General features: G+C 39.6%; 1 protein-coding gene across 2 annotated transcripts; it reads left to right on the top strand.

Moving 5' to 3' along the window:
- Positions 1–7,591: 7,591 nt before the first annotated feature.
- On the top strand, positions 7,592–25,494 carry MAK (male germ cell associated kinase). Of its 2 annotated transcripts, XM_053468123.1 has the most exons (15): positions 7,592–7,726; positions 13,025–13,175; positions 13,992–14,046; positions 14,375–14,496; positions 15,040–15,119; positions 16,748–16,880; positions 17,185–17,356; positions 18,252–18,419; positions 18,652–18,939; positions 20,931–21,112; positions 21,648–21,775; positions 22,799–22,930; positions 23,256–23,378; positions 24,437–24,526; positions 25,083–25,494. In XM_053468123.1, the coding sequence occupies exons 2-15, from the start codon at positions 13,075–13,077 to the stop codon at positions 25,232–25,234; spliced, it is 1,926 nt and encodes a 641-aa protein (XP_053324098.1). In that variant the 5' UTR covers positions 7,592–7,726; positions 13,025–13,074; the 3' UTR covers positions 25,235–25,494. The 2 variants fall into 2 exon arrangements, with proteins under 2 accessions (XP_053324098.1, XP_053324099.1); XM_053468124.1 differs by lacking the exon at positions 24,437–24,526.
- Positions 25,495–26,748: the final 1,254 nt, after the last annotated feature.

Genomic DNA, 26,748 nt, shown 5'->3' with positions numbered 1-26,748 from the left:
TTTGCTTTCAATTTGGCACCATCTGTAGACACAACTGGAAAACACCGGGAGTCTAAGAACACAGGTTCACATCAACAGGTTCTGCAGAGCAGGCAGGCAGGCACGGGCAGATGGCAAAGGGGTTTGAAGGATGATTAGACTGCAGTGGCGCAACATCCAGGGTCGCAACTGCGACCAGGCCCTGGAGTTCTGCCAGTCAGGGGGGCCCAAGCGCACGGAATGCAGCAGCCGGTACAAGCTGCTGTGTTCCATCACCTAGGACAGGGGTCGGGAACCCCTGCCACTCATGGCACACAGGGTGCAAATGAGCGGCACCCTGTGTGCCATGAGTGCCTTTTTACATTTTTTTTATTAAATGTATTTTACTTTTTTACACTGTTCCCTATTAGAAAGCGGTGCTCACTTTCGAGTGACTCCAGAGAACTCTATAACCTGTGATGTCACTGGTGACATCGCCTATTGAGGTTCCCAGAAACGCAATCAGGGGGTTCCCCTATATTCCCTTAAATTTCTATTGAATGTGACATTCGATACGACGGCTTGGGTGACAAATTTTGATAGCCTGACCACTGTTCACTGGCAGGTGCCAAAACTTCATGACATAGGGGGTACGTCCATGGCATTCCTAGGAACTCTCTGGGCTTTGCCTGGAGACTCTGGAGACTCCCCTTCTCCAGGTCTCCGTATCACTAAGGGGAAACTCCCACAATGAGGGGCTCTGGGTAGTCAGACCCATAAAGTATGGTCCTAGCTTTGTGTAGGACGGTTCCAATTTTGGCATTCCGCTGCCATGCCAGCTGTACCTCTGTCCTGCTTTTCATATGGGACATCGTAGAATGCATACTGTACATGTGCAGAATTGTGTGTACACACAATAGTCCTGTCAGTTTGAGTGACACGCTACCTCCCAAGCTCAACCCCCTGGCAACCCCAAGAAGCAAAATATTGTGGTACTTAACATGCTATTTAACAATTCAAATCAAACTGAGCAAATCCAGGAGCTTGCAGTTCATGTAATTCACAGAAATCTCCCAAAAATTTTTAAAAATGCCAGCTCACCGAAATGATGTGCTATAAAAACAACGTATTTTATTATAGACAAAATAAAGTGCATAAATCCACAGCAGATATCGAATGGAGTATAAATAATGCTGGCAAAGACCTAACGTGTTTTGTGCATTTTAGCACTTAATCGTATGGATGTAGTCTAGCACGGAAAACGGGAGAAGGTAAATGTGTAGTAATGGTACCACTTGGTGAAGGCGGTTCATTTAGTTATTTAGCAAAATCCACTTTGTAATATTACTTGCAACTACACCTGAACATCTTTTTTTGTATATATCCGGAAACCAACAAAGATGTGGGTTTTTTATGTACTACAGTAAAGTAGTAATGTGGTACGCTCTGGCATTATGAAAATGCAAGATATACATACGTCATTAGGTTCTACCATTACCCCTATATGCATTTTGTTTCCCCAAAAGAATGATAACATATCTCATATGACATTTTCCTGTGTTTCATGTTTGTGCATGTTTCATCCATTCTGCATTCAGCGCTAAATTATTGTTTCCTTTCTAGTGACAGTTACACTTATCTTACAACTTTCAAATTCCACTCAGCCAGATTCCTAGACAAAGATTATTTTCTTTCTAAGTGTATTTTGCCTTATTTACACATTCTTTAGGTGATAACAAGCTTCTGAATGAAAAAGATGACCTGATTCACATATTTCAAATGACCTTGGGTTTGTGCAGTACAGAAGCAATGGGTTTAAGGTTGCCCATGGCTGCAATTGTCCATGGGTAGCGCAAGCTGTAAGAGCAGTACTGAGTCCTACCCCTTTTACCTACTTCCTATTCTCCTAGGCACTTCTTTTCCTAGAACGTTGTCCAACCTAAACTAAGATCTACTCACAGACTCCTTTACAAACAGCCACAACACTGTAAGCGGTCTCTCACTGTCCTTTGATCAAACGTATGTGGACACCTGTGATCGGCAAGGTGTCCTTACACAGACACCTGTGTCTGCCACAAAGACTACATGATCTGGTTTTTAGAGGTATACTGAATGTGGGCAGTAGACAATAGATCAGAGTCAAGGATGACACCAAGACGGCGAGCATGACGGGACAGGGAGATGATTGCGCCATTGACATTAAGGCAAACTGATGAGGGAATGTTGAAAGTGGAGGGAGGGAAGATGAGAAGTTCCATTTTGGTGAGATTGAGTTTTAGGAAACATGCAGACATCCAGGTAGAGACAGATGCAAGGCAGTTAGTTATATAAGACAAAGGAAGAGAGATCGGGAGAATATAGGTAGATCTGGGTGTCATCAGCATACAGGTAGTATTTAAAGCCAAAGGATGACATTAGTTTGCAAACTGAGGTAGTGTAAAGAGAGAGAGAACAGAAGGGGTCCTAAAACTAAGCCTTGGGATACCCCGACTGAGAAGGGGAGGGGAAGTGGTACCAGAGAGAGAGAGACGCTGAAGGTAAGATCAGAGAGGTGGGAAGAAAGCAGTGTCGTGAAGAGTTTGAAGGAGAAGAGGGTGGTCCACATTGTCGAAAGCAGCAGAAAGGTCCATTAGGATTAGCAGTAGTGGCCCTTGGATTTAGCAGTGAGTAGGTCATCAGTAATCTTACCTACTGGGCGGTCTCAGTAGAATGTAGAGGGCAGAAACCCGATTGAAGAGGGTAAAGTAAGGAGTTAAAATAAAGAAACTTAGTTAATTGGGTATAAACAATTCTTTCAAGAAGCTTGGAGGCGAGAAGAAGTAGAGAGACAGGACAATAACTGGACAGATCAGTTGGTCCAGGGAGGGATTTTCACAAGATTTGTAGTTATGGTAGCATGCTTGAAGGAGGATGGGGCAGATCCAGTAGAGAGGGAGAGGTTGAAGAAGTGAGCTAGGGTAAGAACAAGAGTAGATGAAAGAGACGCGGTAAGATTGGATAGGGTCAAGGGTACATGTGGTTGGACAAGAGGAAAGAAGAAGATTTCAGTGGGTAGGAGGGCGCATGGTCAGAGGGATGGTGAGGACTGTGCAGGTACTTAATATCTGATAGTTTTGACTTTATGATTTACGTGTATGGCCAAGTAAGAGGCATTTAGGTTAGTGGAAGGGGTAGTTGTGATAGGGCGAAGAAGGGAATTGAAAATACTCAAGAGTCGTTTAGGGTTATGAGACAGGGAGGAGCTAAGGGGGGTGAAGTAGGTTTTCTTAGCAAGGTTGAGAGCAGAGTAGTAGGAATGCAGCATTAGTTTATAGTGCAGAAAGTCAGACATGCAATGAGACTTCTGCCAACTACATTCAGCAATGCGGGAACAACTCTGAAGGTGTCTGGTTACAGTCGTGTGCCATAAGCATTGTGAAGAGCTAATAGTAGCTGGGGCTACATCCTCAAGAGCAGAGGTGAGAGTGGAGTTGTAGAGAGAGGTAGCACGGTAACATCATGACATGTCTGAGATAGGAGAGGGAGTGTGTTTGTGAGTATGTTAGTGTGTGTGTCTGTGTGCATGTTTGTTAGTGTGAATGTGGGTATGCTAGTGTGGATATGTTAGTGTGTCTGTCCGTGCATGTGTGTTAGTGTTGAGTGTCTGGTTGTGCTACTGTCAGTGTGCATGTGAGTTAATGTGTCTGCATTAGGTTGAAAACTGGGGCTTGAGCGGCCTTGATGAAGACCTTAAAGGGTTGAATATATTGTCTTTTAATAATAAGCTAACAATTTAATGGCTTAAACTGATTTTTTTTAATACAGTCATATCATGTTTTTAAATCATAGCATCATTATTTGGAAAATGCTTATTTTTACAGCATGGTCATTATTATAATTTTTTTTGGACCAAATGAGATAGAGTTATTATATTACAAACACATGGATAATTAACAGCTTTGTACAGGGTCGCAGTCATGCTGGAACAGGAAACGGCCTTCTCTAGTTAGATCTGCTGGCTGGCAGGCTGCAGAAATTGTCTGATACCTGTTGACATTATGCCAGAGCCAGCCACTCCCACCCCATTAAAATCATTCAAATAGATCACAAACAGGCCCGGACTGGGACAAAAAATAGGCCCGGGCATTTCAGACTGAGCAGCCCATTTTTATGAAAAAACATATATGTACATACTTATACATAATACTTGATCATTCAACATGGGAAGCCTGAAGCCACAATTTAGTGCGACTAATCCTTGAAATAAATATTATAGAGTAAATAACACAATACCTTATCTTTTCCACTAAATGATTTCAGGGCCTTGAATGTTTTGTCCCCTGAAGTCACTACAAATTCAGGAGGGCATTTTATCTCTGGATAAGTAAAAATGAAATAGTTCCTACTGTAAATTAAGGAAACAGATAACCAAACACACACACCAGGACAAGCTTTTCCACACCGACACCCAGACACACACACCAGGACAGGCTCTGCCACACCGACACCCAAACACACGCTAGGACAGGCTCTGCCACACCGACATCCAACAACACACCCACCAGGACAGGCTCTGCCACACCGACATCCAAACACACACACACCAGGACAGTTAAAAAAAGAAGAAATGTTTTCAGCACTAGCAGGAAAAAGGGCAAAACAAAAACAGAAAGCATAACAAAAATAGCAACGTTTCGGCCAAACAGGGCCTTTGAGCTTGACAAAGGCCCTGTTTGGCCGAAACGTTGCTTTTTTGTTTTGCTTTCTTTGAATAAAGTAACCTAAGGATTGGAAGCTGATTGGAGTGCTGGGGTTCTTTTCTGTGTTCGTACACACACCAGGACAGGCTCTGCCACACCAACACCCAAACACACACCCCAGGGCAGGCTCTGCCACACTGACACCCAAACACATACACACCAGGACAGGCTCTGTCACACCAACACCCATACACAAACACACACCAGGACAGGCACTGCTACACTGACACCCACACACACAAACCAGGACAGGCTCTGCCACACCAACACACACACACATCAGGACAGGCTCTGCCACACCGACACCCAAACACACACACACCAGGACAGGCTCTGCCACACCGACACCCAAACACACACACACACACACACAATAGGACAGGCTCTGCCACACTGACACCCAATCACAAACACCAGGACAGGCTTTGCCACACTGACACTCGCATCCGGAGGGTTTCCACGGACAGTTTCACTCAGCCTGCCTGTGGCAACTTTGCCACCAAACCAGCCTGCCTGTGGCATCTTTGCACCAAAACAGCCTGCCTGTGGCATCTTTGCCACCAAAACAGCCTGCCTGTGGCATCTTTGCCCCCCCTTACACATCCATGCTATCACACACACATATTCATTCACTTATTCGCAGATAATCATTCACTCATTCAGATATTCATTCACACATTGATACTGTGGTATTTTAAGCTGGTGGTATTTTAAGCTGGTGCTAAACAGTCCAAAATGAGACATAGGCTTCACAAAAATAAATTTGAAAATTTCAGGTTTGTAAAGGAGAACAGGCATGTTCCATTTTGAAGTGATTGGGCAGGTGGGAGTCTCTGCGCAGGGACAGGTACTTGCTGAAGACCCTGAATGGAGCAGGCAGATACAGGTGTGCCTGACTGCAGATGGCTTCCATTGTATTGGGTTGGCACAAAAGACACTCAACGTTGCATGACTCTACGATTAAGCTTCAGGTTCCTCGGTACAGGTACCTGTTACCTGAAGCTCATTTCTCGTAACCCAGTGTTTTGAACCATATTAATTAATTAGTTTAAGGGCTAGAAAAAAGCACACACTCATAGATGGATAACCCCCGAAAAAATGTTTGGCTTAGTTCATTGTCAATGATTTTCATTATCGATTAGTTGGTTGTTCCATTAGTTGATCTGTGTAAAGCACGCACTATTGATTTAAAGTTTAATTTACTTCAGACAGATTTTTTTTATTGAAAGTTTATTTCAATCAGTTTAATATAAAACAAACAATGCACTGTTGGCAGTGTCTATATCTGCACAGCCCCCTGGCATGCATAAATGTCCTTAGGGGGAGGCCTCCCTGAATGGCCATCCATGCAATGTCTTTATGCCTGTTGGTCAGCCTGCTCGATGCCACATTAGCCCAAACAGTAGTGGCTGTGGCAGCAGGAAGCCCTGGGATGTTCTCGATAGTGTCTTTGGCTCTGATGAGCTTGTGGATCACATGGGGTGACCACAGGTCTGGTTTAACTTCCTCCAGTTGGTGCTCCCTTACAAATTTGCCAATGTCCGAGTAGAACCAGGGCATAGTCCAATAAGGGACGGAGCTGTCCCACTTTTCCCACTTGAGCTCCCTCCACAGACGACTTCAGACAGATGCTACTTCGGAGCTAAGTGGAGAAGACGTGCCAGACTGCAAGCCCAAAGGGCTGATCCAGTCCCCAGTTCCCAACTTCCCTAGTCCCTTCGTTAAATTATTTTAAATAAACGGAAAAATTTAATATTTTTTTATCCCATTAATCGAAAAGATAATTGGCCAACTAATCGATTATGAAAATAATCATTACTTGCAGCGCTAGTTAATTTGGACACATACGGTCTTCTGGCTCTGTTATTATGTGAACTATGATGTGATTTTTAAGTGTAAGGCGCCATCTAGTGTTACTAGCTCACATCAAATCTACTGATGGCATAGATATAAAAAAAGAAGTGTGAATGCTCAAATATGTTATATGTTATATAAGTTATGTTTTGTATTGCTGAAGAAGAATCTTCTTTGTTAAAATATATTAAATTCAGACAGTATGGGGAGACATTGCATATAATAGAATAAGGGGTTGAATTATATATGTCTACAAAAATGGCACTGTTTTGTCAATCCTGGTGGAGCTGGTTTTCATGGGTTAAAAAGTCATGCTTCACCCGGCCATCTCCGGGTCATTGAGAACTGTAAATTATACTCTAGGCAAGGTCTTAACAGAGATGTTCCATCTAAGGAAGTCACCATGTTTATTTTGCCGAAAAAAATCTAAACTAAAAAACACATTCTGCTAAATCAGAAGGTTCACAGGTTTGTTAAGGGCGTAATCTAGACTTCTACCTTGGAGATGTCCCCACTGCTTCTTGGTCTCCAAGAGGGCCCTTTAAAAGCTGTTTCACTTGCATGGATTTGCTCCAAACATTCATAAACACAGCCATTTAGATAGGGCATTCTGTATTATACTGAATGGGGAGCTCAACAGATTTTGTTGGGGGGAAACAGCATCTTCTGTAAGACCTTGAAAGAATACATTGGGCCTATATGCCACATATTGGCAAATGTCATACAATGAATTTCCCATAGTGGGTGACACCATAAAACTGGTGAAAATAGATAGTCAACACCAAATATGAGAAATAAAAATGCAGAAATGCGTGTCTATTATTTCCATAAAATTATTTTACTTGAAAACCCTAGCCTCGTTAGCCCAGCTGACCCATTCCCTGTCACTAGCTTCACTTGCACTTAAGCTTCCGGGCTGCCCTCCAAGTTTGTCACCATGGGAACTCAGCAGCGCCTCACGCGCACGAAGCCTCGCCCAGCACTTCCGTGCGAACTCAGGTTGGTTCTACTACTGACGTCAACCCGATTGCCTGGAGCTCCGCCCCTCCACCTTGCACAGGCAGCTGTTACCCTGGAGACGAGTCTCACAAGCCGAGAGGAGCTGATCGGGGGAGCTAAAGAACACATCATGTGATACAGGGGAGACCTACCGAACCCGGACATCAGAGAGCGGGGTGAGAGCCGGGTCGTGTGTGTCGTTATACTGTATAACGTATAAGCTTATGTTATGGGCAACTGAAGAGCTGCATCCATCATAAACAACATATAGCGTCCAAATGTTTATGTCGTGCTATATCTCATACTTACACTGTGTTATCATAGAGATCAATTTAATTTCCATGTATTACACTGTTTGTTGTATATTTTCTCTGCCTTTCTGAAAAGTGTTATGCTGACTTGCTTTCATGCATTCGTTACTTTAGCAACATTAGTGACGTTATAATCACCTTGACAGCCAGCACATCACTTCGATAAGGATAGGCTACGATTTTGAGTTGTAGCCAAAGCATCACCCCTGTGATTGCTACCCATATGGCTAAAAAAGAGACTTTTTAAGGTATATTTCACTTTAGCCTATAGAATTATACATTCTATTGCTATTAAGCAGTCAATTTAACTTGTCTTGTTTTTTTCCCCTGTTTGAATCTAAACCAAACGTCACAAAAGCCCATACTCTCCTTTAGACCAAGATTTTTCAACCTGTTCAACAATTTTTAAGCTTATTTATATTTATTACTACAGTTTACGGTATTAGAAAAGGAGAGGTACAATAAGTGTAGTTATATAATAAGTACGGTGGCCTAAAGGCATTTTGATTGGGGTACACTAGGCATGAATACATTAGCACTTCTAGTCTAAGCACCTTATTCGTAAGGTACACATGAACGCAAAGGCTGAAATTCAGAAACATAGGTCGGAGAATTCAGTTAGGAGTGATGTTTGGTTAGAGGATGGTTGAGGGACAATATTGACCTTCTCAATAAGGTCTGTCATTTAGGGCAGAAGGACTGGAGCAAGAGGAAAATGTTAATCTTACAGTATAATGTGTCAACATGGAGATACAGGTTTTTGTTGTCCTCTGACACTGACAAGACTCACTAAAACATTAAAAGCTTGTGTATATCGTCACATACTTGGGGGACGCTCTACAGCACCATCTCAGAAGAGCTTCAACGAAATATGCTATAGAAAGGCCAAGTTGGTCATTTATACAACGTAACCAATATGGAAAGACAAAATATTTCATTTGACAAAAACTGGATTAAGGCTTGCATGTGTGGCGTGCCACTGTATGTAGCTTAATTTCGACTAATGGTAGACATTGTTATTAGATATATATACTAAAAAATATTCTGATATAGAAAAATAAATATATTGAGTATTATGTTGAACAAAAATAAATAAGAAGACGTAGACTTACTTTATTGTGTAATTTTTTATTCCCCATAGCAAAATTCTTATTTCTTGAATATGTAATATACAATACATAACAATAATATCAGTGTATAATTTTGCTTATCCTTTAAAAAGTTTCAGAACTGTACCTTTTAAAAATTAGATGTAAATCTAAGGGACAGGAAAAAAAATAGCTAAAGTAGGCAATAAATACACAGCGGGGTGTGCCTAATGTAAGACAATATAAATATGATTTGTTACCCGATTTTTTTTTAATATGTATATAGCGTGGGGATTCTAGTTTTCTGATTTGTTAAGTACACCCATGTCTATATGATTGCATACTGTTAGTTACATCATAGTCATGCTGCATGAAATATCAGAACAATATGATGATTTTGTCATGGCAGATCAGTTACAGATTCCATTATTTCACAATTAAAGGGAAACTGTTACTGTGGCAACTGTTAAAGCTACCTGTAGACTATAGAGTTTTGTATTTTCCACCATTGTAAATTTAGTTGAAATAGTATTTTAAGTATTTTTTTATTCACATTTGCAAGCAGCCTCTCACTAGATCTGGTGAAATGGACATAATGTATTTCCCTATAGCCTGTTCTACTGAGACATTATCACTGTTCATTATCACGCTTAATAAGTACTTTTATCACACAAAGATCAGGTTTTGCACCGAAGCCAAAGTCATAATGCTAAAGAATGAACATAATATTTGAATGAATATCACGAATGGACAATTCGAAGTGACTACTTGAGTGTCCTCTATCTGTCCCTGAGTAATTAATCTCTAATCTTCTATAATGCGATTAGTATTTAGTCACTAAAACCAGCCAACAGTCTGCTCACAACTGGATATTCTAGCCCTATTGTAGATCAGCAGAATTAACCAAATTACTAAAATTGTACTTAAAGCTAAGATATGTGGTCACATCTTTTTGTGTTGTGTGTAGGAGTTGTTGTGTCAGATATAAAATGACATCATCTCGTAATAAGAAAACAATTATAAAAGAAGAGGTTTACCAGTAGGAATTTTGGCACTTTTTATGATTATAATGGCATGTCACACATTCAGTTTCTTATTATTATTACTTTTTTTATTCAAATGGTGCCAAGATATTGAACCATTATCAGTCCTCCTGTGTTGGAGTTATGTTTGTACACTGTACTGCACCATGGAGTATTACATTAAAATACTTTTAATTGTTTAAGTACACTAAATATTCAAAACCATAATACCAACAGATATTAAATTAATAAAAGAGTTGGTCAGTTGATTACCGTATCTTTTCAGTGTACACCTCAGAGCAGGGAGTGATCACAAGCACACACATCCCAACACCATCAAGCTTTCCATCTTTTTCTCAAAAAGTTGACTCAAATGAAAAAATAATACATTATTTAAAATAGCTTTAGTGTCTTTCCCAACACCAAGTGTTGGGATTTCCAGAAGAGTCTGTGGTGCTTCTTATACAACCATCCAATGCAACCATCCCTGGCAAATCACTTCTTGGCAGCGGCCAAATATCAGGGTAACCTGGGTAACCTGGATATTGCCATATTGGACCCAGGGAATATAGTCCAAAGATGTTTGCTGCTTTTCAGTGGATCAATATGCAAAGAGTAAGATTTATTTCATACAGCTATATCCTGAAAGTTTGTGTGACTTTACATCTTTCCCTGTGAACATTAATCAACTAACATCATTTGCTAACTTTTCTGAACTATGTAACTTCAACATATCTCAAGAAAGTGACCTATTTAAATGGTCTCTCAAGCCATCATGTGTACGTTAATGCATGTGATAGCTGCATGGCCTCTTTCATTTTTGTGCTGTCTCTTATGCAAATGCATGGGAGGATTCTGCAGAATCCCCTAAGAGACATGCTGGAGTTGTGTTTGGCCGGTCAGTGCCAAGAACTGTCAGTCCAGATGATGGCGGCTGCAGATGATACATAATAAGTGCTTTTTGTTAAATATTTTTCTTTTTTTTTTGGAAGAATGCATATTCAAGTACTCGCAGAGTACTCTAATATGTATTCTTCTAGGAGGGTGTCAGGGACATTAAAATGTCCCTTTAAACCAGCATCAACAATAACAGGATTTGGTCACAAAGGATGAGTTGTTATCTTACTATATTTCCATCAATGGTTATTTTACGCAGAAACCATCAACAGAGCTTTAAAGAGACAGTGAACTCCAATTTTAATAGAAAAATGAATAGGAAGTGTGATGATCAGAACTCTTAGGGTTTGCGTGCATACTCTAATGTTTCAGGCATGTGTGGTCCTTATGGCTGACGGGGTCCTGTCACTGAATAAACAATAAATACTGCTTATTGAAAGTGTTGTCCATGGAAGGACATTATGATTTGCCGCACTTATTCTTGAAAAAGGGGTTTACTACTAGTGTTTTTGCAAACGTTCCAGTAATTAAATTATTTTCAGACTGATACTGTTTGGTGTATAAACAGAGGTGTTTTGGTCTTTTACTAATGCAAGGACCCTACCTGTTGTGTAATTGTTTTCATTTTATATAGAGACTGGATTGATAAGGGTATTTAAAATTGGGGGGGGGGTTGCAACTGTGTATGTTTTTTATGCTTGTTGTTTGTTGAAAAATAAAGACGCTTTGGATGCTAGTTGCTGTGTTTTCAATGTGTCAGCTCTCCAGTTGCATTTGCCAACCTAAAGTATAATGGCAATGATAATTAAGGATTATGTGGCTGTCAGGTTACTCTGGATAGCTGAAAATGCAAGATATCTTCGTATAGTATAACTTTGTCTGCACTTAAGTGAAACACAAGTTAGCACAAGTAGGTCACAGTCGGTAATGTAAGTTCAGAGCTGGTTTACATTTTAAGTGCTGCTTGTAAACAGCCAACATGTCACCTGGAGATCGAAACCATGGCTTGTGGTCATTTGGAGAATATAGGGAAAAATTTACTTAATATAATGGTTTAAAGTAAATTTTTGAAAAGTTTACTTGGCGATCCCATTTGTAACTACAAATGTATGGTTTAATTGTGACGTACCATAGAAACTGGCACATAAGCTTACAATTGAGAAGGAGAAAGGGCTATATTACAGAAGAGGTAGAAAGGCAAAGATTTGGGTGTACCAGCCATACAACTATATACCAGTGTAAGCATTTTTTAGATACATTATATTTCTAGACACAGAGATAGACTAGCCAGAAGAGGGAGTTGGTATGTTGAGAGACACTTAACAGTAGTAGTGAGACTAGGATTGTTGAAGCAGTGGTAGGTAAACATCTGACAGCTGAGAGGCTACGCTGAAGAAGAGGGTATTTAGAGATTTCTTTTGAGTATTACTGAGAGAATGTTGGAGGACCCGAGACTTGTGTGACATTGCATTCTAAATACAAATGTTTGTAAGTGCAGATTGCATGGCTAGATGCATGAGTTTATACACTTGTGGCAATGGGTCTGAATTCACCTGAATTCAATAAATAAGAGGTGTGTTCCAATACTTTTGTCCATATAATGTACATATGGCTTGCAAATTGCAGTCTCACAATCCTCTATTTGAACTCTGTAGTAGGTACAGTTTTCATTCAGTTAACATAACCTGACACCTGCATTCCTTTACAATTAAGAACAGAGTATCGTCTATTTTTGTACACAAGGGATTGTATTCTTAAGGGTGTACTTCCTAGCTTTCCTGCTTTAATAGTAAGTGGCGCTTGGTCCCATGCTTGGTTTTCAACTGGCATGTTTTCAACATAAACTTGGCTTTGGTTCTCAGAACCAGCATATTGGGTACTAACCAAAAAGAACACACTAATGAAAGTTGGGTATCTAAAATGACATCATAAACAACCCAAAGACATTTCAGTTTAAAGCAACAACAGCACTAAAAACATCCTGTCAGCATTAGGCGTTAATAGTTTGCAAGGTATGTTCACTTCTGTATGAAAAAAAAGAATGCTCCAAAATACTTAATCTAATATTTTCACATGGATAGTGTGTAGATAAAAGGTTGTCTTGATAAAAATAATTACAAGTAGTTCTGACTGATTTAATCTTGCTGCTTTCATAGTGAGAATCAGTTTTGCCAAGGACTGAAAACCCATTGTCTACGTAACAAAAATGAACCGCTACACCACCTTCAAACAGCTTGGGGATGGCACTTATGGAAATGTCCTGCTGGCAAAGAGCAATGAGACTGGAGAGTTAGTGGCTATCAAAAGGTAAGTGGCATTTCCCTTTATGCTAGTACATTGTGCCATACCAAAAAAACTCACATGCCCCATAGCATATGGGTCCTTTAGGTACCTTGAGACACTGTCTAATGAAAACTCTTGAAGGAACTGACAGACTGAAAAGCATCTTAGAGCATCAGATGACCGGACAGCTCCATCCCAGCCATATAGGCAAACTGGGTTGTGCCTGTTTATGGTGATGATGGTGGTGTGGCTCCACCAAGAGTTGGATTAGACAGCAAGAGCATTTAGGACTGGGCAAATGAGGCATAGTGTTCTCTGGGCCCTAAAAATTCATGGCTGTGTGGCCAAGAATATGGTTTAGAGAAGAAGAGTTTTTAAAAGTATAAACCTTAGCTAGTCTCTCACTTTAATATAAAAAAAGAAATGGTGGAGGTTGAGTAGGGTGGATGGTATATCAATGTTGAGAAATATTGAGTAAAATGGAAAAATTAAAGGGATATCCAATTTAAAAACACCCATATTGAAAATATTTGCAGAAAGACAAGTATACTTAATTTTGATTGGAATGTGTTTTGGTGTAAATTGTCAATATATCAAGTTTGAAAACAAGCGTAAAACAGTAATGATGTTAAAATATGGTTTTATGTGAATATTCGAAATACAAAACTCTCATGCTTGAGGGGGCTATGCTTTCGTGAACTGTTTATTGTACAAATGTTGTGAACTGAATTGATGGAAAAAGGAAATTGGTGATATATTATACTGGTTTTAAATTAACATGCACACACATGCAGCTGTTTCTCCCTGTATTGCTGTTTATATAATATTGGTATTTTTCAGAATGAAAAGGAAGTTCTATTCATGGGATGAATGTATGAATTTGAGGGAAGTGAAGGTAATTTTTAAAATATTTTTATTTTAAAAGATGTGTTTTTTGGTCCTGCCATGTCCTTCTGTATTACTTGCTAAATACCGGTATTTCTTTTTTAGTACTAGTACAGGGGTTCTCTTTTTAATTAGCTATTGAATTCCAAATAGCCCCCTCATTTTAAATGAGGTGGGTGGCATCTCACAACAAGGTTGGTGGGACAATGGATTAAGTTGTGTGGAATATCTAATTGGTCTAAATACTTTTACTATGGCAAGGGCAATAACTCTAGATCTACCCATAACCAAGAGTCAACCTGTTAATTTAACGCTTTCCTATTATATGTTTTTTTCAGTCCCTGAAGAAACTTAATCATGCTAATGTCATCAAGCTGAAAGAGGTTATCCGAGAAAATGATCAACTTTATTTTGTGTTTGAATATATGAAAGAAAACCTATACCAGCTGATGAAAGACCGGTATGTTCTAACTTATTTCTTTAAAGCAAATTTACACCGTGTTCTATTTTTTTCTTCTCAAATGAATAGCATTAAGGGCACCAAATAATAGGCTAACTATAAATAAATGCACATCATGGCTTAATAAAAAGTATTTTTTTCTTATAAATAATTGTGTCTGTTGATGTAGCTTACATACAAGCTTACAGAAAAAGCTTGCAAAATGCTTTTCTATGGCTGTACTAACATTCTGTAGATTTTATTAGTAGGCATTAACATTTTTTGGGAGGTTTCACAGAAATATAATTTTATTATGAAAATATATATAAAGATAAAAAATAGCCCCAAAAAATTAAATTGTCCTCCATATGCTGTATGGAGGACAATTTTCAGTTCATCCAGTAATGCCAATATTTGGGAATTTTTTTTAGAAAAAACTGCTGGAAATCTGGTAGTGTATGTAAGCTGCTGCGATTTAAGTTTTCTTGCATGGATTGGTGGCAAGCGCCATTTTCTAAGCATATTTTATACATTTCTTGAAACTGTTAATTTGTCTCTTCACAGAAATAAGTTGTTCCCTGAGTCAGTCATCAGAAACATTATGTTCCAAATTTTACAAGGGCTAGCTTTTATCCATAAGCACGGTAGGTTCCTTGTTAGGACTGTAAGATCTTTGCTGTCCTCTTTTGGAAAGGGGAAGGGAAACAAAAATAACTTTAGAAGGTCCATGTATGATCACATGTGCAAAACATTTCAGAGGAGCATTTAATTCATATTGAGATAGGTAGGCGTTATTCTTTACTGATAAGCAGTGCCAGTGACTTAAGTTGACCTGGTATAGATATGTGCCATTGGCCCAAATGTATGATTCAGTTGCTCTTGGAGCAATAGAGGGCAAAAATATGAACCCTATTTACCTATATCGATTGCCGTCGGCGCCTGATTTTACTTGGATAAGGTGCAGTTTTTGTATCTCTCTAATGTCTTTGCTTTACTTTTTCATCCTACAGCTATCTAAAGGGCTCTACTGATACCACCATGGAATAAATAATACAGAATTACCATTATGATTGGTCTATTTAGAATAGGAACATGTATTCTGTAACTTTTACTATGTATTGTATGACATCCACATATACAGGGGAAGCAAAACCAATCAATCAATCAATCCACAACTCTTATAAAACCTTGGGTGGATAATATGATGTGATTTACAGAATACGTACACTAACTTTATTCCATTATCATGTCCTGCTCAACATCATATGTATGGTGATGTTCTCCTAGATGGTATCAAGTGCCCTTGGTGTGAGTCAGATTCTGTTTTATTCCTTCACATTCTTTCTGTTTTGTGCTGTTTCTTCCGTACCCTTTTCTCTTGCCAGCGAAAATAAGGTGTTCACTGAGAGCGAAATCAGGAACATTATGTTCCAGGTGCTTTCTGGGTTAGCCTTTATGCACAGACATGGTAAGCACTTTGATAACTGTTTACTGTGTGCTATATTTTAACTTTAATGCACATTTGTAGGACTCTGAAATACTGTGTTTTTGCACTCTGAGACTGTAGTTTAATTATGTCTGTTGTCTTGGGTGATAATAGAATATTGTTTGAAGGGGGGGGAGGCTTTGTCATGGAGACACACAATATATATATATATATATTTTGATATATAAGATTTTGGTATGTTTACTGTTAAAAAAGTTAAAAATCCAATTTATGTTAAGCAACAAAAATACCCCATATACATAGGTTGTGTAATATCCCACATCTGTAGGAGTTTTGTAGGTTTATTGTGTGAAAATAATTCTTTCCCCACAAGTTTCACAATATTTTGAATTTTTGGTACATTTTTATTTTTAATTTTTTAGCATTTTTTGCACTTCTCCTTATCATGGAGTAATACTGTTTATCCAGACACTATTGGTGATGCTTTGCTGAGACATAGTTTTTTTTTAATTATTTTTTTTAATTGTTTTTATTTTTTAATTTTTTTTAGTCTCCCCTTCTTCTCACATGGGTACATCTCTGGTATATAGAAACTGTTTTTTTTGTGACGTACCTAGTGCATAACCAATCCTCAAGGGTTAACATTGTATTAATTGTTCTAAAATTGTCCCCTGCTAAAGTTAGAACAGATTTTCTCTGGTAAATAAGAGAAATGTTTAGAAAGTGGCATTATAAACCTAGAAAATATTTTTTATGCCTTGTGGTTGGTTGAAAAATGGTTAAAATAAATGTGATATTTATTATTTTTTCCAACATTTTATCTAGGGTATTTCCATAGAGATATGAAGCCTGAAAATCTCTTATGTATGGGTCCTGATCTTGTGAAAATAGCTGATTTTGGATTAGTGCGAGAGCTGAGATCTCAGCCACCCTACACAGACTATGTGTCTACCAGATGGTAATTTGATCCATTTTTCCACCACTCTTGCATGATGAGGTTGACAGTTTGGTTTGCTTGGTACACATATAAAATGAATACAAGCAATGTATGTGTGGAGAGTTCATTACAGATGTGTAACGGGCATTTACAGACATTCAGACCAATGAGTTAAACAGATTTATATTGGGGGCTTATTATTTTTCTAGTTCTGATGAACAGCTAACCTTCTTGAACCTACTTATGTGCTCTCTCATACTGGGAGTGGGTCATTGTGTGTTTTGTGGATGCCCAACAATATGTGTTTCATTGTTTTTATATTCAGGTACAGAGCACCAGAGGTATTGCTTAGATCCACTACGTATAGCTCTCCAATAGACATATGGGCGGTTGGCAGCATCATGGCTGAACTATACACACTACGGCCTCTCTTCCCAGGGACAAGTGAAGTTGATGAAATCTTCAAAATCTGCCAAGTTCTAGGAACTCCCAAGAAAGTGAGTTATTTTTTTATTTCATCATGTGTATGCACATTCACATACAATTGAAACATTCCATTGTTTAATCCATTGAGTCCCCTTAGGACTTATCTGTACGTCCTTTAAAACTTGTGTCAAGAAGCCCATTAGGACATACAGGTACATCTTGACTTTGTTGCGGCTGTTCTATGGACAGCCTGGACTCTTCCATGTCGGCAGAAACCATCATCACCGATCTTGGTCAGTGCCGGTACACTATGATTCACTGCTGACACCCCCGGAAGTTCACTTAATGACAGGAGAGCCTCAGCAGGGTCTTCCTAAACCCTGCTGGGTTCTCCCATTGCGCTCCCCTGCTGGCTGATTGCAATTATTGTAATCTATAATGCAGGGCTATGGAGCACTGCTTGCTGATCACATTATAATCAGCACAAACACACCAGGAGGAGAAGACTGAGAGAGATAGTTTCTCCCCCTCTAAAAAAAAGCTAAATCAAAAAAATCAAATATGAAATAAATACAATAATGTCACCATGTTGTCATTATTGGAATAACTGTTGGACTAAGTATTTCATAAAACGTTGCTGAGTTGTATAGCGGGAGGCATTAGTAGCAGAAAGAAAACTACGGGGGTAACTAAATGTAGGCTGAAAAATGGTAGAACAAGAGGTCATAATTTAAAACTATGAGTTAGAGCTTTAGATGTTATGTAAGGAGGTTTTACTTTTACCTAAAGAATGGTAGATTAGTGGAACAACCTACCATCAGAATTGGTAGAACTAATACGGTGAGGGAATTTAAACATGCATGGGATAGGCATAAAGCTACTTGAATCTATTTGTATCTAACCAAGGAAACATTAAATGGATTTCACATCCAATAATCTGAATATATTTTTTATACCTTGTGACAGAATGACTGGCCTGACGGATACCAACTGGCAACATCCATGAATTTCCGATTTCCACAGTGCGTTCCTATTAACCTGAAAACTCTTATCCCTAATGCCAGTGACGAGGCTTTAACACTAATGAGAGACATGCTTCATTGGGACCCAAAGAAACGACCCACAGCCAGTCAGGTACCTTACGTCAATGTAACTTTTAATTACATTTCTATACATGTGAAGTATATTCAAGACAATGCCTGTTTTTGTCTGTGGACATGTGTGTTAGTATGTTATCCTTAGGATTTCTGTTGAAAAGACGAACTTCATGGGCATCATTAAAAAAAAAAATACCATGAAATGTATGTAAGATCATTATGAGTCTTTTAATATAACAGTGAAATACAAACCTGAATTTATTTTATAGGCTTTAAGGTACCCTTATTTCCAAGTTGGACAGGCACTTGGACCTCCACCACAATACATCGAGCCGAAAAAGCCTGTGAATAAACCAGTGCAACCTATAGAGCCACAGCCAGCGTCTGCAGTGAAGAAGAAATCTCCACAGATTGCTTTGGAGAAGACAGGGACTGACTCGGCGATGGTCGCTCATCGGCCCCTTCAGCAGATTCAGGTGCCACAGAGCACAAAGGAAAACTCTCTTCCCAAACCTACACAAGTGTTTCTTCCCAACATCAGCAAAACCAACTCTCCAGTGAGTAAAAGAGTGATGAATGAAGTCATTAACCTGCTTATTAGGGCTGAAACAACTAATCGATAAAATCGATAATAATCGATTATGAAAATCGTTGGCAACGAATTTCATCATCGATTAATCGAATCGATTTTTATCGATTATAAAAAGAGGTTTTTTTCAGAGCAAATGCTCTGAAAAACTCCTCTCCTTATAATAATCCGATCTCAAACAGAGATTGGATTATAACACCGGAATCCAGATCCCCCGCAACGCTGCAGGAGACCTGGATTCCCCTCACTGTCGGCCGGTCTCTCACTTCCGTCTCTCTCCCCCCTCCCAAACACCCCTCTGACTCCTCCCCCTCCCATACGTCACTCTGCCTCTCTCCCGGCTCCGTTACTGACAAGGACTTTCACTGCAGCTTCATAGAAGCCACAGTGTAAGTGAAGTGCAGTAACGGAGGCTGTCTGTGCGATGCAGACACTCACAGGCTGACAGAGAATCATCCTCTCTGTCAGCTGGTGGGGGTCTGCATCGCACAGACAGCCTCCGTTACTGTCAGTAACGGAGCCGGGTAGAGAGGCGGAGCGGTGTATGGGAGGGGGAGGAGTGAAGGGTGTATGGGAGCCACCCTCCCATACACCACTGTGGCTCCTCCCCCTCCCATACGCCACTCTGCCTCTCTACCCGGCTCCGTAACGGAGGCTGTCTGTGCGATGCAGACCCCCACCAGCTGACAGAGAGGATGATTCTCTGTCAGCCTGTGAGTGTCTGCATCGCACAGACAGCCTCCGTTACTGCACTTCACTTACACTGTGGCTTCTATGAAGCTGCAGTGAAAGTCCTTGTCTAGTGAAGATCCGTTGCTGACAGGAGGCAGAGTGGAGTATGGGAGGGGGGAGGAGGCAGAGTGGAGTATGGGAGGGGGGAGGAGGCAGAGTGGAGTATGGGAGGGGGAGGAGGCAGAGTGGAGTATAGGAGGGGGGGAGCCAGAGTGGAGTATGGGAGGGGCCAGAGTTGTATGGGAGAGGGGAGGAGCCAGAGTAGTTTATGGGAGGGGGGAGGAGGCAGAGTGGAGTATGGGAGGAGGCAGAGTGAAGTATGGGAGGGGGGAGGAGGCAAAGTGGTATATGGGAGGGGGAGGAGGCAAAGTGATGTATGGGAGGGGGAGGAGCCAAAGTGATGTATGGGAGGGGGGAGGCAGAGTGCTGTATGGGAGGGGGAGGAGGCAGAGTGGAGTATGGGAGGGGGAGGAGCCAGAGTGGTGTATGGGAGGGGGAGGAGGCAGAGTGGTGTATGGGAGGGGGAGGAGCCAGAGTGGTGTATTGGAGGGGGAGGGGCCAGAGTGGTGTATGGGAGGGGGAGGAGCCAGAGTGGTGTATGGGAGGGGGAGGAGCCAAAGTTGTGTATGGGTGAGTTATAGTGGTGTATGGGGGGTATTATGAATTTTAGGGCATATAGGGGGTATAAGGCATATCGATATTAGGCATATCAGGGGGTCATAAAACATCTAGGGGTAAAAGGTATATCAGGGGGCTCAGTTGCATATCACTGGCATATAAGGAGTATAAGGCATATCAGGGGCACAGTGGCATAGTTTTTATTAAATATGAAAAATAGTTAACATATGAATTAATATTTACTAATAACTTTGTATTAAAACCTAGTTTGAGAAACACCGTGTTTGGGTTCTTGTAGCTTTTATTATTATGTCAGTAAAATAAGAAGGTGAATAGAGAGAGACCATTGCAATAAAGAGATGAAAGTGTAAATTGTACGTTTTTTATTACATTATTTTAAATTTTAAAAAATTGCATTTTTTATCCGATTAATCGAAAAAATAATCGGCCAACTAATCGATTATTAAAATAATTGTTAGTTGCAGCCCTACTGCTTATTAACTTTTAATTTCATACTACTTAATGTATTTGAAAGAATCTGCAATGCAAGAATTACTGAACCATATTTCTATAATAGATGATTAAACCTTTACCCATCTCCTATTATAGAAGCCAGTAGCTCAGGTGTCCCAGAACAATGCTGCTCATGTTAAAAATGGAAGGCGTCGCTGGGGACAGTCAGTTCTGAAAGACAGCTGGGATGACTTTGATACTGAATTTGGCATCTCGTATTCTAAGAAACCCAGCATTGCTGCAATTAAGGACAATAAAAACACGGATCCTCTGTTCAGGTAAGTTTTGTTTACCCAATGTCTTGGATTCCAAGATCCTAAACCATTTCCCGCTCCCTTTACTATGTTTCTTTTAACAGTATCTAGTTTCCTTAGTAAAACACTGAAAACCTAATGGTATATATATATGTATGTATGTATGTATGTATGTATGTATATATGTATGTATGTATGTATGTATGTATATATATATATATATATACCATTAGGTTTATATATATATATATATATATATATATATATATATAATGTTCATAGACGTATTGCAATCAATTTATTTAAATAAAATATTAGTTCAAAATGGCGCTGGACAAATTTTTGTTACAAGGTTGCCACGGCTCATAAAAGTTTTTGTTAGTCTTTTATTGGTATCTATGTATGTAATACCTATCTGGCTCCTTAAAAAACATGCTGATGTATTTCGTTGGGCTCCTATGTGAAATTTTTAAGATATGGGACTACTTCAAAGGCATTGTATTGTATTGTATTGTAAGAATTGTATTCTTACATACATACTATTGTATTTCTCTTTCAGCTTGCCAGAGTCTGCTCCAACGGGAGAGGAAAACAAAGGTCCTTCACAGATGGGTATGTTAAGAATGGACTCGGGGAAGACCACCTCAGCTAAACAGCATTATCTACGGCAGGCAAGATATTTCCCTGGTAAATAAGCAATACACTTACTACTATTACTATAATGTACCAAATATTCCAATGCGTGCACCAATATGTCCTTCCTAAACATTGCATAAGAATAATGTGGACATGTGGAGAGATTATGGGCCATATTTAGAGGAAACAACTCTATGACCAAGTTTTATGGAAACGTCAATAAAGCCACCAGAACCGCTATCTGCTGATTGCTGCAGAATTGAGCTGTAGTAGTATGGCCCACTATGCATGACATTCGGGCGGGTGGGGGGGGGTTGGGGTATATTGTCATATTGTGCTTTAACCCCTTAAGTACCAGGGCTGTTTTGTGTGTTTATATATATTTTTTTCTATATGCTTGTGGTCGAAAAACTTTTTTTGTGTGCTTTTTTGGGGGGCAATAAGGGGTTTTTATTTCATCGAGTGCTGTTACACTGTCTCTATAAACTAGCCAGCGTGATGAGAATCCGGGTTACATTGATGACAGGTACATTTAACACGCTGACTGCCGCAAAGAGACCGCAGTCACATCGCTACCGTTACAAGCAAAAGACAGCAAACGTCACAATTAACCCCTATAGTACCCTTTTTGCCCTGATTTTCATTAAAGTGGCACCAAATCATAAGGGTGCAGCCTACTACCGGGGCAATAGGGTATTGTCTACCAAAAATATTATATAGGACTCACCAAAATTGGGATACTTAGTGACATAGTGACGGGGTAAACAATATATGGCCATATAGAGAGATGTTTTTGTGTGGTATTCTCTGGGTATGCCCTGATTTCTTGCTCTGTTTTGATCACAAAAAGTACACCTACTGAATATCCGATTGGGCATTCCCTTCCAACAGTGTCATTTCTGGCACTGCCAGAAGGACTAAGTGGAGAAGCGGAGACCCAGGAGGGCCGTCATCCCGCTATATAGCTTGGCATCTTGGTCAGATCAGAGTGAACAGGAGAAGAAAAAAAAAAAAGCTTTCCAGTATTAATTTTGACTGCAACATATATGTTTGTTTTTTATTAACTGCATTAAGGTATGAACCCAAAAAATGGAGGATTTTTGTCAACTAGTAAAGAAGCAAATAATTCTGCATGGAGCAGTGCATTGGCCTCTAAACCACTTGGTCCAATTGGTGGAGGACTTGCTTTCAGTAGAACTAATGCAGGTAAACATCTCATTAGCGTATCTTTTATCTTTATTTTTTTAACTGTTAAAATATTAAAAAGGGGCAACGGTTGATAAGGGTGGGGTTTTTAGAACAAGGGTCGTTCAATGAAGTCAGATAAATGTTTTTCAATTTAAATGTAATTTTATATTTACGATTTTGTTGTTATGTCTAGTTATCTTTTTAATGTTTTTGTTTATTTGAATGTTTTTTTTTTTTACATTCTCCATCAAAAGGACAGTATTTTAGTGTGAACACTGTAAAATTGTCAATCTTGATTTTGCCTTTTAATTTACAAATCGTGATTTTGTTTGTGTTCCTTCAGGCACGTTAGGAGGATTTAATGGTCCTTCATACAACCCACCTGGGGGATATATTCCTTCATTTCACAAAAAGGAGGTTGGCTCAGCAGGACAGAGAATACAGCTTGCACCAATTGGCGCTACAAGTAAGAGCTGGCTTCATAACACAATTTATAGTCCAAGACACACAAACATTATCTATTTCTATAGCCTCATTTGGTTTATTTCTACAGCTGCAACAGCCTAGTGAATCCAGCCTCTTTGGGGTTTGGGGCTTCTTTATACATTATGCCAACCCTGGCAAGATCTCCTTCCAACAAAGGGGGGCTTGCCCTGCAAATACATAGTTCCACAGTCTAAGCCTTTATCATATATAGTAAACATGAGGGGATTTGGAATTTCAAGTCAATGAGTAAACCTCAGTTTAAAGAAGTTACCTTTTCAGCTCTTGGATTTCCTTTAACGGAATCATAATTACAAGAATAAACCAAAAAAACTGGATTTTTTTTTGTCATGCTGTTTTAGAGTGCAGATACACACGTTTGCGTTTGCCATACAATATCCCTTTATAAAAAAGGAAAATAATTTGGTATTACCGTAATTTACAACCCTGGAACACGCTTATATTAGTGTTCTAAAGCTGTGTCTAAAACAGCATGCATACGCAAACGAAGGAGCCCACATAACCATGGGCAAGGAATCAAAAAGTGACATCTTTGTATACGTCTTAGACATGTCTGTATTGGCCTGGGTGTATTTGATTTACTTGCAGTACAGAATAGTCAAATTGATGGGTTTTTTTTATTTAGTAAGCTGCTTACTACATGCATCTCTACAAAATAACATAGATAGCCCTTTGGGGAGGATTTCTCCATTACATCTCTGTTTAGCACATGGCAGTAAAACAAAATGCCTTTGAATGAAGCTGCTTTTGTAAGAGATTTTTACACTTGGGTCATACATGTGGTCCCAGAGAGAATGTAGTGTTTTTTTCACACCGTGTTCTCATTGTACCTAGACTGCCTCCTACTACGACAATGCAATGTGGCACACTTTCCTCCAGAAGATCCACATTTCAATGTGCTGATAAATAACAGCTTGGGCTAATGTCCCTCGTACCGCCTGTGCTCTCTTCTTTACTCTTACCTGCATGTTTTACTTTTCTTTCTTGTTCCCTTCATTTTCTCTTTACTCTTCTTGCCAGCTTCACCCACACATGATGCTGGCGATGATAAGCCAATGTTTATTAAACCAAAACCTACCTGCCAAAAGGCAGTGTTTGATGACCCCCCAGGTAAATGCCACCCCTACCCTGTAGTTTGTGCGTTTGCCATTATGTAGTGAGACAGACCCGCTGGCATAACCCTGCTTCTAGCGAGATACATGTAATCAGCCTGTGTGCACTCCTCCACACTCCCTTTGTATGGAATTCAGTTGTATTCACATACGTATTACATCCAAACGCCATGTAATATACTGAACCGGAATTAGGCTTGTGTTCCTGCTAGAAAATAGTGACATAATAGCGACACATAAGGAATTGCAGCAGTCACACACACATAAGCATTTACACGTGATTAACAGGCACATGACGGTATCATTCTCGTCCAGCTGGAAACCAACAAAGCATATTTCCCTGGGGGGGGTTGCATGTCCCTCACCTTCAATGAAGTTTAAAGGAGTTACGGTCAGGTTCTCCACAATGGTATCTCTGTGTCTGCCGTAACGTCCATGGCTTGTAGCTGCTGGCCAGAATTCTTACAACGTTGTTCTAAGTTTCTCTAATGTGGGAATAGTTTGGTCTTGCTACGTGAGCCGATTGCGCTTATTTATTTATACCTCTCTTTCAGATTACGAAGCTTGGAAAACAAAAGGCGCGCGCTCGCAGTTTCCGGGTCCATCTTTTAAACCAGCAGCTAGGAACCTGCCTATGTTAAATCGGCCAGTTCAACCAGTGCACGGGAGAACAGACTGGGCCGCCAAATACGGTGGCCACCGTTAACACCATTGTTTACCGGCCAACAGCGGTCAGTTTTAGAGAGAAAAAGTGCCCCATAACCCATTGCTTCCTTTGTTTTGTAGGATAACAGAACAGCATTACCTAAATTAATTTGCCAAAATGAAGATGGCGTTTGCAATACTACCAAAAATTTGTATTTTATCCGATTCCAAAATAAACTGAGATAAAAGTGTAAGTCGCAATTTAAAGGTTGGGCGGTACAAATACTTTTTGATTATAAATTGGCAGTTTGATATCACAAATGGTGCTGTATTTCTCTGTATGAACGTTCAAATAATTTGTACACTTCCAGTTTCATTTGGTCACTTGATTTTGTGCCACACGTGGTAAATACTTTTTAAACCAATGGTGTCCAACCTGCGGCCCTCCAGCTTCTGCAGGACTAAATCATCATTATATCAGTTCCCCTTTATGCAATATTAGGACAGCTGGTTCTTCACTCCCATAGAACTTTCTCTTTCTGTAAAATATGCCGCAGAATGTCATAAAGCCTGCCATTTCACCTCAACATTTACCTACCGCTCCTGTCACTGTGCTGAGGTTTACAGATGCAATATTTTAGAGACATTGTGTTTACAGATCTAACAAACATAGTAGCATTTATAGAATGTATGCTATCGCTATTGGAAAACATGTTTCATAGCATAAAGGCTAGCATTTGCTATTGTTAAGACAACTGCTGTGTATAACAGTACCTTGACAGCTGACGACATTATGAACTGCAGTGGGGGTCCTGTTGCTGTGGTTTTAAACATGTAAACTATTTGAACTATAGAAATATAATATTTATTAGTAAAATGCATAAATTGTTTAATATGAGGTTTACCGTCACTGACTAGGCTTGTACCTAAAATGTATTTTATGTATTGTAAAATACAACTTATTAAAAGAAACCATACAACTAAAACATCATAAAAGTGTAAAATAATATGCTAATATTTCTATATGACAGCACGTCTTTTTAATAAATACTTTCCTACCAAACATATAAACATGTTTCCAATGTGTCGTTAATATCTACTGTTTAAAGGTAAGGTGAATCAAGACTAAAGCAAGTAATATGGCAAAAGATATATAAATTGCTAAAATAAGCAAAAATTAAAAACTTTTTGCTCAAAAGTATTTAGATGTTTGTCCTCAAATTCCTACTTTCCCTTTGGTCACTGTAGCACAGAGTACTTTTGGTATCCATAGTTAGCACAGGTATGTTGGATGGTGCATCACACTCATTGGGAGTTAAAGGGACTCAGTCAAACACACAGCGGATATGCATTCATGCAAACCAACACAAAATTGAAGCTATCTATAGGCATAACACTAAGACTGATGTGATGGTGATGTCATCAATTGGCATACCTATGGGCAATGCGGGGCGTTATATAGTATACTATAGTATATACTATATACTATAGTATAGTGGGACACAAGAGTCCCCAATGTGCTGCAAAAGATTGCAGGTGATCCAGCTCACAAACTTGAGAAACCGCTTCAAGCAC

The sequence above is a fragment of the Spea bombifrons genome, chromosome 5 (assembly GCF_027358695.1).
Source record: "Spea bombifrons isolate aSpeBom1 chromosome 5, aSpeBom1.2.pri, whole genome shotgun sequence".
Taxonomy (NCBI): domain Eukaryota; kingdom Metazoa; phylum Chordata; class Amphibia; order Anura; family Pelobatidae; genus Spea; species Spea bombifrons.
The sequence above is the reverse complement of the archived record's forward strand: the minus strand, read 5'-3'. Positions and strand labels throughout refer to the sequence as shown.